Source organism: Triturus cristatus, chromosome 7 (assembly GCF_964204655.1).
Source record: "Triturus cristatus chromosome 7, aTriCri1.1, whole genome shotgun sequence".
In the NCBI taxonomy this organism is placed as follows: domain Eukaryota; kingdom Metazoa; phylum Chordata; class Amphibia; order Caudata; family Salamandridae; genus Triturus; species Triturus cristatus.
The window spans coordinates 1,605,139,554-1,605,158,643 of NC_140590.1; the positions used below are offsets into that span (position 1 = coordinate 1,605,139,554).

The 19,090-nt window shown below is 47.5% G+C and overlaps 1 protein-coding gene across 1 annotated transcript in view; it reads right to left on the bottom strand.

Annotated features, from left to right (window-relative positions):
* The window catches only part of SYCP2 (synaptonemal complex protein 2), a 4,998,961-nt gene that overhangs the window by 4,873,039 nt on the left and 106,832 nt on the right, over window positions 1-19,090 (bottom strand). The window contains exon 4 of the mRNA XM_085615168.1: window positions 9,807-9,935. Coding sequence (XP_085471294.1) covers window positions 9,807-9,935 — 129 coding nt within the window. The remainder of the gene's footprint in view (window positions 1-9,806; window positions 9,936-19,090) is intronic.

Genomic DNA, 19,090 nt, shown 5'->3' on the forward strand with positions numbered 1-19,090 from the left:
GGAGATGGGTTGTTTGGTAGTGGCTAAACCTGTAATAATTTACAAACAATTGACTGGTTTACGTATGTCATGTGTCTTATCAAGATAAAACTTCAAGACACGCCTCACATCCAGGGAACAAAGTGTTCTCTCAGCCGGGGTTGAAGGATGGTGAAAGAAGGTTGGTAATGCAATTGTCTGATTGATATGAAAATCCGAAATAACTTTGGGTAGAAATGTCAAGTGGGTCCTCCTAACTACCTTGTTAGAGTGCAAGACTGTGCAAGGTACATAAGAACATAACACCTGGATTTCTATAGCCCTACGAGCTGATGTGATTGCCACAAGGAAAGCGATTTTCCATAAGAGATGCTGCAGGTATGACTTATGAGTGGGGTTGAAAGGATCCTGCATAAGACAAGAAAGGAATATGTTAAGCTCTCAGAGAGGGGAAGGACGTCTAATGGGAGGGAAAATCTTCTTCAACCCTCTAAACAATCATTGATTACGGGGATATTGGGGAAAAAAAGGTTTGTGAATAATATTTTCTGTAGGCACTAAGGGCTGCCAAGTGAACCTTTATGGAAGAGAACTGCACGCCAGATATTGCCAAGTGGAGATGGTAGGAACGAGATACTTCTCCCTGACAAGTTGTAGGTTCTACGTTCTTGGACAAGTACCAGTTGCAAAATCTCTTCCACTTGAAGGAATATACTGACTGGGCCGATCGCTGTTTAGCCTATTTGAGGATGTTCATGCAGTCTTGTGGTAGATTAAAGTACCCATACTGCACTAGCTCAGGAGCCATGCTGCCAAATTTGAGGCGAGATTGTGGAGAACTATCTGGCCTGCGAACTTCATTAGCAGGTCTGGTCTGCATGGCAGCTTGAGATGTGGAAGCTCTGACCACTGCAGAAGGACCATGAACTACCATTAACGAGGAAACTCTGGGACTATTAAGAGGATTCTAACTCTAAAGTAGGACCATTTGATGAGGACTAACGGGATCAGTGGGATCGATGAAAAGATTTAGAGAACTTTAAAGAACTCTTGCACGACACCGTCATGAAGGACCCATTTGTGGTTTTCTTGCAGCACTCTGCTGAGTGGGTCTGCCTGAACATTTTGTACACCTGGGAAGAGAGTTGCTGTAATCTGCAGGGTCCTGGCTATGAGCCATTTCCAGATTTTCTGGGCTTCGTGGGATAGCGGTCTGGACCATGCTTTCCCCCCCTGCTTGTTGAGGTAGAACATGGTGGTTTTGTTCATCTGAACAAGCAGGGACTGGGTCTTGAATGACGGGTGAAAGGCTTTTAGCACTAGGTGGACTGCCCAGAGCTCAAGGAGATTTCTATGATAGGTCATTTCTCTGGAAGACCACATGCCCTGAATTTGGAGATGATCCATGTGGGCTCCCCACCCAAGTAATGATGCATCTGTCAGTATGGTCTGAGAGGAAACCTGTTGGTGAAAAGACATCCCTTGAAGCAGGTTAGTTGGAGAGCAACACCATTTTAGAGACTGCTTTGCATGAGGGGACAGAATGATTTTGTCCTCCCCAACTGCCGTTTAATTGGTCCCACTGATCCTCGAGACACTCCTGAAGAGGACGCATGTAGAGTTGTGCATTCAGAGTGAGGAAGATACATGAGGCCATGGGGCCAAGGAGAGATGGCATTGACTTCGTGGGATGAGTAGCTTTCATGCGAGTATGACTTCTCCAACAGATAGATGAATGTCTCTCCTCCGAAGGGCACACTCTGGACTGCAAGGTCTTGATGGAAGCCCCTAAACACTGTAGAGTCTGAACCGGAGTGGGGGTTGACTTGCTGTAGTTGATGTGAAGACCTAAACGTTGAAGAACACTGCATGTCGAGCTGTAATGCAGCTGGGCTTCTTGTGGAGTGGACGCCTTGATTAACTAATCATCTAGTTACAGGAAGAAGAAGATGATTCAATGTTTCCTGAGGTGGGCAGCTATTACTACCACGCACTTCGAGAACGTTCTGGGTGCTGAACTGAAGCCAAATGGAAGCACTTGGTATGGCTAGTGATCCCGCTTCATGACAAATCTCAAGAATTTGCAATGTTTCTTGGAAATTGGTACATGGAGGTACGCTTCTTGGATAGCTATGGAACAGAGCCAATTCTCCCTGGTCTCATTGAGGATAGATCTGATGCAATGCCAGCATCAGAAACTCTTCTTGCCAAATCCATTTGCTGGCTAATTTCAAGTTGAGAACGGGTCTGAATTAGTTTTCTTTTTTACCAGAAAACATCTTGAGTTAAAGGCCTGTTCGCCATTGTCAGTAAGGAACGACTTCCACCACATGCTTTTGTAGCAGGATGTTGACTTCCAAGCGAAGTGTTTGCAAATGAGGATTGGATGGTGTTGGTGGTATGGTTGGTGGAGAACTCATGAATTTGAGACAATACCTATTTTGAACAATATTCAATACACAGGCGTCTTTTGGGATTTATTTTTTCCACTTCACCCATACCGGAGTGGGTAACGGAAGAGGGGGTAAGGAAATATTCATGCTTTGGTGCCAGTTGTCCGGTTACCCGCTTGGGAAGGCTTTTGGGTAGAACTTCCTCTAGAGTGCCTCAACTGCTGATGTTTATACGGTCGTTGCTGCTGCGGTTGCTGGCGACCTTGATACCAGTGAGGGGTTTGAACCCTCAGAGGGTAAAACCAGTGCTGGTAGGGCTTGGACAATGTCTCTGTTCTTTTCGCCTTTCATGGCCGACAGCCTTAAGAGTCTCCATCTCCAATTTCATGTGAGCCATCTGGTCGTCAGTGTGGCTGCCGAAGACTGTAGAATCTGAAAATAGATGATTGAGTATCCTTTGCTGAGAATAAAGTTTAGTAGTTGTAATACGGAGACAATGTCTTCCAAAGGGTACGCCATGGCAATATTAATATGCCACCAACAAGGAAGAATCCGCTCCGCCACTGATACCCGATTAGAAACCATGAGGCCCTCATTGACTATTTCTAGGCAGTGTTCCCGTCTGTCCCTTGGAAGTTCATCCACAAATTTCTGAATAGAGACCCAGAGTGCTCTATCACATCTGTCTAGGAGGGCAGCTGCACTGGCCCCTTTCATGGTCCTTGCAGCCGTGCTACAGAATTAACAGCCTAAAGAGTCCAGCTTCTTGCTCTCTATCAGGTGGTGCAGAGGAAGCCGGAGTAGTTGCATGGTGTTTTCTGGCCGCTAATATGACCATTGATTCCAGAGGTGAGTCTGAGTGGAGGAAAAAGAGGGTTCTGATCAGGAGGACAATATTTTTCTGTAGCCTCTGCGGAGCAGATTTAGCGGAGGCCAGAGTCCATAATAATTACATTGCTGGCTCTTAGAGGCCTAGCACTAAAGGAAGGAGTGGTCTTGACGCTGACCATTGGTGAAGCGCTTTGAATGTTACTGAAGTAGAAGGCGTAGGAACTGACATTTGTATGCTGAGCTTTGCAGCTCCTCTTACCAGGACCTCCTGAAAGGAGGTGATATCATCCGCCAGAGAAAAGCGAGGAGGTGGAGAAACTGAGTCAGCGAATATCTTCCTGTAGAAGTGGAGGTAGTATATCAGGTCAGATGCCTAGATCTTGTGTGTGATCTGGGTCTTGAGCGAGATACATGACTTCAGTGGTGAGAGCACCTAGAAAATGGGCGTGAAGACGAACGCTTGGATCTCTGGCATCTGCGATGGTGCAAACAATGATGTGTTCTTGAGCACAATCTAGGCCTTGGGAGAGGAGCTTCCACAGGCGGAGGAATTGGTGCTGTGAAAGTGGCGCTAAAGGAGTGATGGAGGCTGGGGTGGAGGTGGTGGGGGTGGAGGCAGAGGTGGAGGAGAATCCGACAATAATCTTGGTGAAGAGGGAGAGTACATCTTCGAGTATTCGGAGTCAGGGGATGAATAGATGTGTCTCCTCTTCCTCCTCTATTCCTGTTGTGTCCTCGAACTCTATCTCTGTCGATGCCTCGACATCGATATGCTTCTTGATGCCAACCTCCGTCGAGGACTTGACATCGACCTGCTCCTCTATTGGTCTGTACGCCTTAACATCAACACACTTCTCAACACTGATCTGACGCCGTGGGTCAACGGCGTAGTAGTCTTTGGTGTCAACCTACCATGTCTCGACGTCCATCTTCGATTCCGTCAACGTCAAACCAGCTAAGGATGGCACACAAGTTGATGCCCTACCATGTCTTGCTGTCGATCCTCGCGACATCTACCAGGAACAATGTCGTTTTTGGGCTAAAACTCTTTTTGGACCTTCAAATATCCTCCAGAGGTAGATGGCAGAGCACTGGTGGAGTACTGACCATCTCTTCGCTCTGAAGTCCCACCTTCAGACTGCTTGCAGCCAGTGTCTTTCCTCAGTGACATGGAGGAAAATGTTTTCCTTTCCCCCTCAGGGTGTGTCCAGAAAACCTCTTGCAGTGCTGACAATTTTCAGGAACATGGCTTACTGGAAGGCAGAGAATGCAGATGGGATGAGGTTCTGATTTGCCTTCTTTCTTCCACAGGTAGGACATATGTCACATAGAGAAGGGATTTTATCTGACAAAATACCACAATTTGCTGTCAGAAAAAGGCAGAAAATGTAAGGGAGAGATGAAAAACGTTGAATGCAGTTGTAACATAATTCTACTGGTGAATTTTGAAGAGAAACGCTTAAAAGGCAGAGCTCAGTGCTCCAATATCCTGTCACCAGGAGCCAAAAAAAAAACAAAAAAAAAAAACTGAAGCAACTGTCACCTGCTAGGCATGATGGAATACTGGTGGTCTCTGGGTCCTTAAAGGCACAGATTATCTTAAAAACTAACTTAATAGCAGCCTATAGGGCTACACTGTCATGCTATCCTTCATCTTCCACTTTTACAAAAAGGGTTTGTGAACATGATGGAAGCAGTTTATACAATATTTGCTTCAAAATGATACATATATATGGGTATTTAGATCCTTTTGTAATTACAATCTGAAGAATTCCACCACTGTAGCCTGTGTTTATTAGCTGCATATTATATTCTGTAAGTGTTTCTACAGGCCTTCCTGAAGAAAGGCGAACACCTACACTTAAGATATTCTATGGAAAGTGTTCTGGGATTCCCACACATGGTTGGAACTATTCAAATGCTTTTGACTATTAATGGAAATCCCCAAAAGGAGAATTAAGATTTATAGAGGTGGAAATCGTCACAGTTCAGAGATCCTTCTCCAATGAGACGTCAAAAAAGGACTGGCTCTGGGAGGCAAGCAACTGACAGTACAATGCATTGTAGGAAGGGAAGCGTCCCAAGTTACTAATGGGAACCGGTCACTTTTTTCACTGTTCTTAATGTAAGCCTATCAGGCAGTATTTTTACCTTCATGTACACAAGGATTTAAAGATTTTTGTGTGTCAGATGCTACAATTCAGTTCTAAAATCGACAATCTGAAGCAATATTATTGACATTCAGGAGAAAAGTGACACCTGAAAGACTTCCATTATATAGAACTATACATACAGTCATGGATTAAGACATTGTGTGATGCTATTTCAATGAAAGAAAAACTATACAGAAAGGTGTTCCGGGGACCATGTTCACACCAGGAAATTCTTCAAACGTTTATGACTACAAACTAAGGTCTTATGAAGCAGTAAAGTCCTAAAACAACATGCTGAAATCAAGGGATCAGATAGGATTTTACAAAATAGAAAATCAGATAAAAAGCAGAGATTTAAAACTTTAAAAAAAAAAAAAGTAATAATGAAGAACATAAAGATGTTGCTCAGTAAGAGTGCTAAATTTTAGCAACAGGCTTCTCCAAATTTATGAAAGTTCAGATGGAAGATCAAAAACCCCCTGTATGAGTGAGGTTGTTTGCAGTTAAGTAGGATCTGCTTTAATAGTGACCCCCACTTTTTGCTTGGTGTCAGTGTGTTTTTGACATAGTCTGCTGGAATCCGGCTAATCAGGACCCCAGCAACTGTGCCATCTCCCCTATACTGACCATGGTAAATACTTTCAAACCTCCACAATTGGCTACTGGTATACCCTTGTAAGTTCCTAGTATATGGTACTAAGGTACCAGGGGCATAGGCACACCAGGGGTCTTCCGGCTAATCAGGACCCCAGCAACTGTGCCATCTCCCCTATATTGACCATGGTAAGTACTTTCAAACCTCCACAATTGGCTACTGGTGTACCCTTGTAAGTTCCTAGTACATGGTACTAAGGTGCCAGGGGCATAGGCACACCAGGGGTCTTCCCATAGGCCGCAGCATGTATTGTGCCACCCCTGGGAGTCCTCTTAAACTGTGACTACAGGCCTGCCATTGCAGCTCTCACGACAGATATAAGTTTCCTTAAATCTGAGGTCACTGCACTTTAAACCTATAAGTCACCTCTATGGCAGGCTCTTCAGTCCTGAGGGCAGGGTGATTGGTTATAAGTGTGAGGGTGCCCCTGCATGAGCAGGACACCCCTACAAACCCGGGATTTGATTCTCCAGGCTTCGTAAGTGTGGTCAGCCATTTTAATACATATAGTGGACATCAGTCATTACGAGATGTCCATCTAGTGGCTGCACCGAGCCCTGTCAAGTTTGGTATTAAACAGGTTTGAATCATACCCAAACACTGATTCCAGGTTTGGCTCTTAGGGTACTCTAGGTAACAGCCTTTCAGGGTCTGCCAGCAAGCTAGTGCTGCAGCGAACCACAGACACAATTCTGCCCTCCTGCTGCTGTGCTGAACTCGAGCACGGGAAAGTAGAATAGGTTTCCTGTCACGGGGAAGTGTGACCACCTCCCAGACAGGACTTAGTGCATTGGGCTGGGGTGGAAGTGCTTGCCGGTGCTGCCAGACTGCTTTGAAGGGCACATTTGTTTCCCTCCTTGCATACTCCAGCTTGAGCCAGTTCAGGGAGCCCTTGGCTCCCACTCTGGTGCGAAATTGGACAAACGACATGGGAGTATCCTCCTCTCTGTCAGGCTACAAGAATCTCCAGCCTCCAGCATCTCTTCCTTCCAGGATCAGCATCCTCATCGCATCCTCTGCATCGTAGGCCTTCATCTTTGGTTGGCTGCTCGAGGTCCTGTGCGACTCCTGTGCCTTTGGCCTGAGGGTCCTCCCGAGGGTGTTCTACTGCTTCAGTGGGCTCCCCTGCTTGCTTGGGGCCTGTTCTGATTCTCCCATTGTTGTTTGCAGGTCAATTGGACCTTGCTGGTCCCAACGTTGCTCCTTTTTCATCTTCCATGGCAGTAGTGTCTACCAAAACTTGCTGGTGCTCCCCCCAGACACCGACCACCTAGTCCCAGATATCCAACGTGGGACAGTTCCTGCACGGCTCCTGGTCTTCCTTAGCATCGCCTGGTCCTTACAGCTGCCGCCTCAAGGTCACCGTTGACTCTTCTGAAGCTCCCCATACCAGTGGGCATTGTGTCTTCTTACCTCCTGGTCACTTCTGAGTGGCATAGACTGTCCCCCTCTGCTTGCAGGTTCTTCACTTCCAGAATCCAACCTTGGATTCCACTGGACTCCCTCACCGTCTTCTTCAGAAGCATTTTCTTCCAAGTCTTTCACTGTCGTCTATGGAGGTTTCCAACATCTCTTCACCCCATGCACCTGGCTTCCCTGGTGTAGGTAACCTGGTTCCCGGGGCTTCTACGAGTGGGGTGGATCTCCAACCTTCAGTCCTCCAAGGGAATTCTTCGGTGTCCTCTGGTAAGGGTCCTTCTTCTGTAAAACTGCAACCTCGACTTCTCCATTGACCTCCATTGGGCAAGCGGCTGTGTTCCTACTCTGCACACAGCCTCCGTGGGGTTCCTGGGTACTTACCATGAGTGGTTCCTTGTGTTCCTGGCTCCTCTGGTCCAAGTGTCGTCCTCCTTTAGTAAATGGTTTAGTCACCCCTGGAGACCACTGTATTTTGTGCAACTTACACGATTGCATTTGAAGTATTCTTGTGTATTGTGTTGATATTTCCTGGTAGGATATATACTAATGTGTTAAAACAAGCTACTTTAGACTCCTTCAAGATAAGCCTGAAGGCTGCTCTTCACAGCTACCACAGAGAGCTTTCTATGGTTATCAAAGACCACTAAAATCACCATAATGGTTGCCTGAATTAACGAAAGGTGCACCACTTGAATAAGCGTTCACCATACACTAAGCCACCCTCCTACACAGTTAAAGCAATTTCACATGTGAAACTAGTATATGTCCAGGGGTGTGATGGTTTTGACAGTTCATTTTCTCCTCATCATCAGTAGGAACATTTGGTAAAGTTATTTAGCTATTCCTTCACATCAGGAGCCATCAGGAGCTCCACAGCAGATTATTCCAATGTGGTGTTGCAAAGGTCTGATAAGGAGCATGGGCGTTACAGGTCTTACACACCCACTGGATTAGCTAATTTAAAGACTAAACTGCCTATCATAATCCTAACTTCACAATTAGACAGGAGATTAGGCTCATCTATCTGCACCAGACAATCTATATTAACGATAGCCAACCTGCAGGTAATTATACAACCCATTTGAAAGAAAACCAAGAACATGGGAAATTATTGAACGTCAATGTAGTGGTTAAAAAGTTCAACCAACAGATCTCCCAATTCCAGTAGTAACCTTTCACTTCTCCAATCCAATTATGAGGAGGAGCAGACTACCTTTGTGTTGGATAATTAGCAGTACTGTTTATACACTATGCTTATAAAGAATATCATTAATGAGCAGCAAATGCTTCAAAAGTAGGCTTTCAGATTGTGTGTGTGCACTAAGGAGATAACATACTTCACCTTAAAGCCACCATAACGGCTCCTTGCTGACACTAGATGAAGATCAAAGGAATTTGCTCCCTTCACAAGTGTTACAGAGGCAAATGTCCAACATACTAAAAAAAAACTGAATTCCCACCACATGTCCATTAGGACCCCAAGCTTGGCGATGGGGCTCTTCATAATGTGACAAAATTCCAATCGTATAAAACAGTGAGGCAACACTTTGGGGTCCAATGATCCTAGACTGTGCAACGCTCTGCAGCTAATCCAGAGAACAACTACATGCAATTCAGTAAAGTCCTCAAACAGTCAACTGCTGCTGACTTTCTTTACTTGATCTTGTAGCTACTGGGGATTAGAGAGTGAAAAATATTTATTTGGGGTAAACACATAACTAATCAGAGTCCAACTTCTTCCCCAGTGTTTTCTATAGTCTCTTTTTCATCTTTAGGGATCTGAAGTATTCAAAGAGGTATTGGGTAATGCTCTATTAAACCTCTTAGTAAATAAATATAAGAAACACAATACCATATGATTCCACGAAATCTAAAATCGTACATTCTTTCTGGAATGTTGTAGGTCATTATTTGAAATGGCAGTTATTTATATCACGTGGATAGAACACTTCTGTCTTATTTTTAACATAACTGATTAATTTAACATAACGGATTAATTTATATTTCAATCACTTTTTGTGACAGATACTTTGTGCTCCATATGTTTTTTCTGCACCATTATTTTAAATTAATTTCTGCTACATTATTATTTTACCCATAAAAACAGTTTGTCTGCTCAAATACCTGCATCACATTTTTTCCAAGCTTTCCATTTCCAAAAAGTGGCTACTTCTGTTGTATTTAATGTTGTATCTGCATGTAAAATTGATGTTTATTCTTTAAAGCATATACCATGTGTGTCTGACCCACTCCATATGCTGTGTGGCTAAATGAGAAAGTACGACACAAAATAAATACTTTAGAATGAAGACGGTCAAGTAAACTTCTTAGCTATAGAGACGATTCATAAACAGATGTTAACAGTTGGCCACTTATCGTTTGAACAAGCCCTTGCTTTATCATGGATGTGAGCCCATCTTCACCCTGTATGGAAATGTTGCTGGCGAACCTCTGAATAACATTCAGTAACGTTGAAACATTCTTAATTTCTTTATTATCAAGTTCCTAGAAAAAAACAGAATACAGCAAAGTGTTATATTTATAAAAATTTATGACCCGTCATGTGCACACATCTGTACATCACAAAAGTGCACTATCCACAGGTTGCGTATTCTGAAATTCGATCAGCAAATTGTAAAACAGTACAGATCCAATGTTCTAAAATGGAATTGCCGGAATTTCAGCCAGCCAGCTAAGATGCTTAAGGCAGGGAGTGCACTTTCCTCACTGGTGATACAGAAGTTCCTGTAGAACAGCAGGGAATAGGCCGGGTATAGTTCTGCTGATCATAGCAAGGCTCTGCCTTTCCTGATGGCATCAGAGCAAGAATGCTGAGGAATACAATGACAGCTCAATGCTTCTGAGTTCCTGTGAAGCCCTACTTATTTACCCTCCATCAAAGGTGTTAAAACAAAGAAAGTAAAGGGCAAGTATTGCTCACCTGTGCTTTCCAAAGCGGTCAGAAAATAAATGTGCGCGGTCCAGTGGCAGGGCATGCCTATGAGAATTGGAGATTTTCTGATACGGATGCAGATCACCTCTAAAGATATTCCCCAATGTGCTTAAAAGGAACTAGTCAGGTACTATGCAGAGGCAAACACATACATTTCTTTGGAAGCCCACTATTTGCTCCTACCTACCTGTGCACGTGGCACACACCTTATAATCAAGTTCCCTGTATTTACAGTGCTAACAAGAATAGCACCGCTTCACACTAATATGTAATACGAGCAAATTAATGTGTGAATTTTTATCACTGATCGGAGCATTTGGCTTGTATTAGTCACTTACGTGCATCTTCTTCACTACCACACCCCAGTAAGACTATCAACTGGGCAGCGATTTTATAGAAGAATATGGGTCTTGAAAATAAAAGAAAGGACTTTATGAGAGACCATGGGGATCATTTTGGGTTTCGTGGACATGTCGCTGTATGGCTGGGGCGGGAGTGACAAGTCACGTTTAAAGTTTAGCCTAAAGAGGCTGCATATAGAACAGTTGTAAAAAACTGGCGCCGTGCCTTTAGGACCTGCAGGAACCTCCAGGCTCCCATCATGCCCCACAGGTGACAGTTAGGTCAGTTCTTTTGGACGGTGTATAACAGTGCAAGCACAGCATGGGTAACAGATACATATTTATGGACCTGGGATTCATCCGGGGAGGAGGGAGGGTTGCTTATGACTTTGATGAGTACAATCCCTGCAAGAGAACTAGGATTACAGGGAAGTAATTTATCCTTCTCTTCCAGGGGATACTCATCAATGTCATAAGCACTGAATAGAGTAGCAAGGCCATCCCCATACCCTGCGAACGAGTCAGAATCAAGGCAGTAATGGTGTGCGAAAGTGTGAACCGAACGCCATGTGGCTGCTTTACATATTTCCTGAATAGGTACATTACCAAGCATCGCTATCGTAGCGGCTTTGCCCCTTGTAGAACGAGCTCTCGGCTTGCCCGGGAGCTGCTTGTGTGCCAGCTGATAGGATAACATGATACATGACACTATCCATCTAGCAACGGACCTTTTAGAGGCAGGAATACCAGCGTTCAATGGACCATAATTAACAAAAACACTTTTAGATCTAGAGTGTGCAAAGCTCTCTCAGCAGGAGTGACCGGGTTCGCAAAGAAAGTAGGAAGAGTGATTGACTGGTTGATGTGAAACTCCGAGACCACCTTAGGAAGGAACCTCGGGTGAGTTCTTAGCACCACTCTGTTCGCATAGAAAATGAGATAAGGCTCTGAAGAGCACAAGGCTTGTATCTTGCTCACCCTGCAAGCAGATGTGATTGCCACGAGAAAAGCAGTCTTCCACGAAAGATGTTGAAGAGAGGCTTTGTGGATAGTTTCGAATGGGGGACCCATTAAACTTAGAGAGGCCCACATTAAGCTCACAGGAAGGGGATGGAGAACCAACGGGTGGGTAGACCTTTTTAAGACCCTCCAGGAAGTCCTTAACAACTGGCATCTGAAAGAAAGCGGCCTGAGTGGGGGACTTTCTATATGCTGTAATCGCTGCCAGGTGAACCTTTATGGAGAAATATTGCAAGCCTGCTGTCGCCAAATACAGTAAGTAGGGTAACAGTACCTGTTCCTAACCTAGAATAAGGTCATGACCCTCCGCAGTACACCACATGTAAAAGCGCTTCCACTTAAAAGCATAAGACTTTCTTGTAGAAGGTCTCCGCGCCTCCTTCAAGATCTGCATGCAGTCTTGAGAGAGACCTAAATGTCCATATTGGATGAACTCAGGAGCCATGCTGCCAACCTCAGGGACGACAGGTTGGGATGGAACACCTTGCCGCCCACCTTGGTCAGCAGATCCGGATGACATGGTAACCTCCGGTGTGGTACTTTGGACAGATAATAGGTCCGGGTACCACCACTTGCGAGGCCACTCTGGCGCAACCAGTATCATCTCGGTCTTGGATTCGTACAGTTTCCTGATCACCAGGTGAATGAGGGGGACTGGTGGAAAAGCGTAGAGTAATGTCTCTGACCAGTCTGTCAACAGAGCATTACCCTTGAAGCCTGGTTGCGTGTATCTTGGAGGCGAAGACGTGGCATTTTGCGTTTTCTGCGTCCACGAAGAGATCTATGTCTGGCGTTCCACAGCTGCGAAAAATGTCTTGCGAAACTTCTTGTTTTAGCACCCAGTCGTGCGCTTGTGCGAAATGCCTGCTTAGGCCGTCCGCTTGGACATTAAGAACGCCTGGTAGGTGAATGGCAGAAATCTTCATGTCTTGTGCTAGAAGCCACTTCCAAATCGCTTGCGCTTCCAGAGACAGGGTTCTGGACCCGGTGCCCCCCTGCTTATTCAGGTAAAACGTTGTTGTATTGTCAGTCTGAACAAGCAAAGCTGTCGACTTGATGGAAGGAAAGAACGCCTTGAGAGCCAGAAGCACCGCTCTGAGCTCCAACATGTTTATGTGGTATAGCGGTTCTCTTTCTGACCACATTCCTTGCATCTGTAGGGACCCCATGTGAGCGCCCCATTCCTGAAGGGAAGCATCGGTCACCAGAGTCTGCCTGGGAAGCTCCTCGTGAAAGGGGACGCCTATCAGAAGATGAGGCCGCCGCATCCACCATCTGATGGAGAGCCGGACAAATAGAGGCAGGGTTACAGAGTCCTCCCAGCGATTGGAGATTTGAGACCATTGATCCTCCAGAGTTTGCTGCAGAGGTCTCATATGAAGTCTGGCGTTTGGAACCAGAAAAATGCACGAGGATATCGAACCCAGAAGAGATGAAACCTGTCTGGCCGTGGAATGAGGTATCTTCAGGAGGGTCTGACACTAGTGGAGAATGGATGATACTATCTCCTCCGAAGGATACGCTCTTGCGTTTACTGTATCCAGAGTTGCGCCCAGGTAATGTATCCTCCGAGTTGGATTGAGGATTGATTTTTTTTAAATTGACGTGCAGACCTAACTGATGCAGTAGCTGAATGCAACAAGCGAGGTGTTTCTGCAGAAGCGTTGGAGACGCACTCTTGAATAGCCAACCGTCTAGGTAAGGGTAGACGAAGATTTGTTTCCTCCTCAAGAACGCAGCTACTACTGCCATGCACTTCGAGAATGTGCGAGGGGCCGACTTCAGCCCAAAAGGCAGGACCGTGAACTGGAAGTGGTCTGACTGAATCTGAAATCTTAGAAACTTCCGATGCCTTCGAGAGATTGGGATGTGGAAATAGGCATTTTGAAGATCTATAGAACATATCCAATCAACTTGATGTAAGTGCGGGATTATTTGATATAACAACAGCATTCTGAACCTCTCTCTCAGAATGAACTTGTTGAGAAGCCTGAGATCTAGTATAGGCCTGAACTCATTGTTTGGACCTTTCTTTGGGACCAAGAAATATCAGGAATAGATTCCCCGTCAACGTTGGTGCCATGGGACCTCCTCGATGGCCTCCTTTAGGAGTAGTGCAGATACCTCTTCTCTCAGAAGATTTATGCGATGGGTGACAGTTTTTCCTGGAGGAATAGAAGGTGGAAGGGACTTGAACCTGATGGAGTACCCATCCCTCACAATATTAAGCACCCACTTGTCTAGTGGGATTTTGGTCCACTCTTCCAAATAAAAACTGATATTTTCCCCCACCGGAGTGGGTAACGGAGCTAGGGGAAGCAAGCACTCACTGCTGTTGCTTGGCAACAGGTGTGGACTGTCTGGAGATTCCTCCTCGTCCTCTACCGGGGAGACGTCGGTTTGATTGGGATCTTCCCTGATGTTGCTGGGAAGACCACCGAGGGGTTTGAACCCTCTGGTGGGATTGTCGTCGGTCACAGGGACGATAGCGTTGTCGGACGTCTTTCTTCTTTTCCAGACCAACCGCCTTCTTAGTGTCCAGCTCGGTCTTCATTCTAGACATTTCGTAATCAGCATGAGCGCCGAACAGCGATGTCCCATTGAAGGGGAGATTGAGGATTTCATGTTGGGCCTCTGGCTTCAAACCCGTCAGTCTCAGCAAGGAAGAGCAACAGGCACAGATCCCATGTGAATATCCATGGGCAGCGAGATCAGAAGCATCACTGCCGCACGGATGACCTGATTGGCCACCAGACCCCCCCCCCCTCCTGGAGGATCTCCTGGAAGTTCTGCCTGTCTTCCTTCGGTAGCTTCTCTGTGAAGCGTGAGAGAGAATGCCACAGAGAACGGTCATATTGACCCAGTAATGCTGAGGCGCTGGTCACTTTCATATAGGATGCTGATGTATTACACATCCTCTTGCCGATGGAGTCCATGGCCTTACTGTCTGGATCTGGAGGTACCGCAGATGATGCTGCCGCCGTCTGGTTCTTCCGTGCTGCTGACACGATGACCGAGTCAGGAGGAGGGTCAGCTCTCAGAAAGAATGGGTCCTGCTCAGGACCCTTATACTTTTTGGTGATCTGCGACAGAGCTGCTCCCACCAATGCTGGAGTCAGGAATTTCTGAAGAGCAGGCTCTAGCAGACCCAGGACCAGGGGAAGCAGAGGCCTAGATTAAGACTTGTGGTGAAGGGTCTCGAAGATGATCGATGTGGAAGGGACAGAGACAGGCATCTCGATATTACGTTTTGCAGCCCCCCTACACAAGACCTCTTTGAAGGTCAAAATGTCATCAATGGGCGATACCCTACTCAGTGGTGATGAAGAGAGTTGGAGAGTAGTCTTTTGAAGGTCTGGAGTCTGAGGACCACGAAGAAGATCTGTGGCTTTGCCTTCTAGGAGAGCGGTGGAGAGTTCTTGAAGATCGACTCTTAGGAAATCTTGATCTACGCCTCCTCAAAGTTGGCGACCTTTGAGGAGTGGCACGCCGCTTGCGTCCCACAGACGAGTGAACAGATTGTATTATTAGAGACCTGAACCTGCTAGGAGTATGATCCGGCCTTTAAATTCTCCGAATCTTCCACTCTTATGCTCCCCAGCTATCTCGGCTGCAGCCGTTGGCGCGGTTTCAGGAGTGACGTGCACTATATGGAGTTCCGGGGAAGAAGAAACACTCCTGGAGGTTACCACCTGGACATCACTCGGCGTGGATTTGTCCCTAGACGTCGCTCTAGGTCTCATGGCAGGAGGGGACCTGTGACTGGACTGCGACTTCCTCGACGTCTATCTGGACCGCGATGTTCTCCGCGGTGACCGTCTAGGCCCCGAGGGAGATCTGCGTCGTCTCGACGTCGACCTCCTCGGTGACGGATGCTTCAGCGTCGACCTCCTCAGCGACGGATGCTTCAACTTCGACCTCCTCAGCGACGGATGCTTCAACGTCGACCTCCTCAGCGACAGATGCTTCAACGCAGAGTGCCTCAGCGGCGACTTCATCGTAGGCGACGTCGACCGGCAAACAATGTTCAGAAGTTTGTTGAAGCCCTACGCGTTTCGGAGCTGCTGCTCCTTGTTCACGGGCTGCTTTGCATGCGGATTGGCAGTTTGATAACGATAGTACCTAGTCTCTGTTGTTCGTTTATATCGCCCTCTGGTGGTCCTTCATCATATTATGCATTTTTCAATGAACAAGTTACTTACCTTCGATAAAGATGTATCTGTAAGAAACATTAGTTAGATTCCTCACCTTAGAATATCCCCAGGCGTCAGACTGGATCCGGAAGATTTTTGTAGCAATACCCCTTGCGCGTCGCTAGGCGTCGTCTGCGGCTCCGCGTCAGTCGTTGGCGTCGTGCGCCGGAATGACGTCGGAGTACTTAGACGTCGCCCTCGCGCGCTGACGTCAGTTCTTGTACATAGCTTTCCGCGCCAGGAACGCAGAGCCATGCAAGAGACCGACACTGGTGCCAAAATATCTAGGGCCCTGAAAAGGATAGCCTTAACCCTAGATGTAGGTTCGCAGAACGGGGAGGATGGGTGAGTCGGTGAGGAATCTAACTAACTAATGTTTCTTACAGATACATCGTTACCGAAGGTAAGTAACTTGTTCATCTGAAAGAAACACGTTAGTTAGATTCCTCACCTTAGAATAGATACCCAAGCAATACCAACCTCGGTGGTGGGTCTGCGAACCAAGATCACACCAGAAAGTCCTGGAGGACAGAACGGCCAAAGAAGCCATCCCTCCGGACATGGCTGTCTAGGCAATAATGCCTGGCAAACGTGTGCAGCGAAGCCCACGTTGCCGCCTGACAGATGTCCTGCAAAGGGACTCCCCGTCCCAAAGCAGTAGTAGCCGCTGTGGCCCGAGTAGAATGGGCTCGCAGCCCCACAGGCGGGTCCTTTTTTTGCCAAGGAATAACAGATTTTTATACACAAAACGACCCACAGCTTCCCCCTTCTTTACATCAACGTAGCCAACGAAAAGCTGGTCGTCCACTCGGAACTGTTTTGTGCGGTCCAAATAAAAGGAGAGCGCAAGTTTTGGGTCCAGACAGTGGAGCCGCTCTTCCTCTTTGGAAGGATGCGGAGGCGGAAAGAAGGTGGACAAGGTGACAGATTGCCCAAGATGAAAGGGGGTCACCACTTTCGGTAGAAAGGAAGGACGAGGCCGAAGGACAACCTTGTCCGGATGAACAGATAGAAAAGGAGGTTTGGACGATAGAGCCTGGAGCTCACTCACCCGTCTAGCTGAGGTGATGGCTACCAGGAAAGCAGTCTTAAGAGTTAGAAGACGAAGAGGACAATTGTGAAGAGGCTCAAAGGGAGCGCACATTAGAAATGTTAAGACAAGATTCAAGTCCCACTGAGGCATTACGAAAGGGACAGGAGGGAACGTGTGAGTAATGCCTTTAAGCGTGAAACTACAGGGCACTTGAAAAGAGAAGGCGGATCAGGAAGACGTAAGAAGGCAGGGATGGCAGCAAGATAACCTTTCAAGGTGCCCAAGGCAGTGCCCTGCTGGGCCAAAGAAAGAAGAAAGAGGAGAACCTCAAAAAGAGGGGCGGAAAGAGGATCCACAGCCTTTGCTGTGCACCATGCCACAAATTTGTTCCACCGGCAGGCGTATACCGTCTTTGTGGAGGGACGCCTGGCTGCCAGAATGACATCACAGACTTCAGGAGGCAAGTCAAATGGCATCAACTGCCGCCGCTCAATCTCCACGCATGGAGGTGGAGGCTGGACAGGTTCGGGTGGAGGACCGTCCCCTGCTGCTGCGACAGAAGATCTTCCCGAAGGGGCAGACGTATCGGAGGACCGGTCAACATACTGAGTAGCTCAGGATACCAGTACCTTCGTGCCCAATCCGGAGCCACCAAGATGACTTGGGCCCGGTCGTGCCTGATCTTCTTCTTCACTCTGGGCAGAAGTGGTATAGGCGGAAAGGCGTACAACAGACCGCAACTCCACTCGCGACGAAAAGCGTCGCCGAGCGAGTGCCGCCTTGGAAATTCCAACGCGCAGAACTGCTGACATTGCGCGTTCTCGTCGGTGGCGAATAGATCTAACCAAGGCTCTCCCCACTGCTGAAAGAGACCTTGCGACACCTCGGAGTTCAGACGCCATTCGTGATCCATCATGCACCGGCGGCTGAGTTCGTCTGCTCTGGCGTTCAGAGAGCCCGCCAGATGTTGAACCACTAGGGTGACGCCCTGGTGTTCCAGCCATGTCCAGAGGCGCAGAGCCTCCTGACAAAGGGTCCACGACCCCACCCCGCCCTGTTTGTTGCAATACCGCATGGCGGTGGTGTTGTCCGTGAACACCTGCACGACACTTCCCCGGACAGAGGGAAGGAAGGCTTTCAGTGCAAGTCGGATCGCTCTCAGCTCCAACAAGTTGATGTGGAGGCGAGACTCCGCCGGACACCAGAGGCCTCTGATCTCCGCCTCTCCCATATGGCCACCCCATCCCAGGAGGGACGCATCCGTCACTACGACATGCTCCGGTAGTGATAGGGAGAGGCTCTTGCCCATGACCCAATCGCGGTCCGCGAGCCACCACTGCAACTGCTGTGCAGTGCCCTCCGAGATCAAGACATGGATCGGACAGGTTGCCGTGATGCTGGGCCCACTGAAACTTCAGGTCCCACTGCAGAGCCCGCACACTAGCCTGACCGAAACCCAGGATAGAGGCCGAAAGATGGGAATCAGGGCCTCTATATCCCGGACCCGCTGTTCCGGTGGATAAACCCGGAACTGCGCCGAATCGAGAACCGCTCCGATGAAGAGGAGCTTCTGAGAGGGGCTCAGGTGTGACTTCGGCACGTTGATGGAAAACCCCAGCAAATGCAGGAGATCCGCCGTAGTCTGGAGGTGGGAGACGACTTGCTGGGGCGAGCCCGCCTTCCACAACCAGTCGTCGAGATAGGGGAAGACTGGAACCCCTGATCTGAGCAGATGAGCTGCGACCACCGCCATCACTTTCGTGAACACCCGAGGGGCACTGGTAAGGCCGAAGGGGAGCACGGTGAACTGAAAGTGCTCCTTGTAGGAGAGTAGGGTCTGCTTTCTATGTTCACCCCCACTTTTTGCTTTTGCTTTACTGGTTTTCGAATTAGATGTGGCTGTGGGCCTGCTAATCAGACCCACAGCCCTGCTGTTCTCTCTCTAAATTAATACTATGTACTTTAGGTGCATAACCCATTTGGATAGGATCACCTTATTGGCCCCTGTACAGTGTACCCTAGGTACCCAGGGCATAGGTGTACCCTAGGCCTACCAGGGGCTGCAGCATGTATTATGCCACCCCTGGCCTGGCCTTCCATTCTGACACAACTGGCTGATC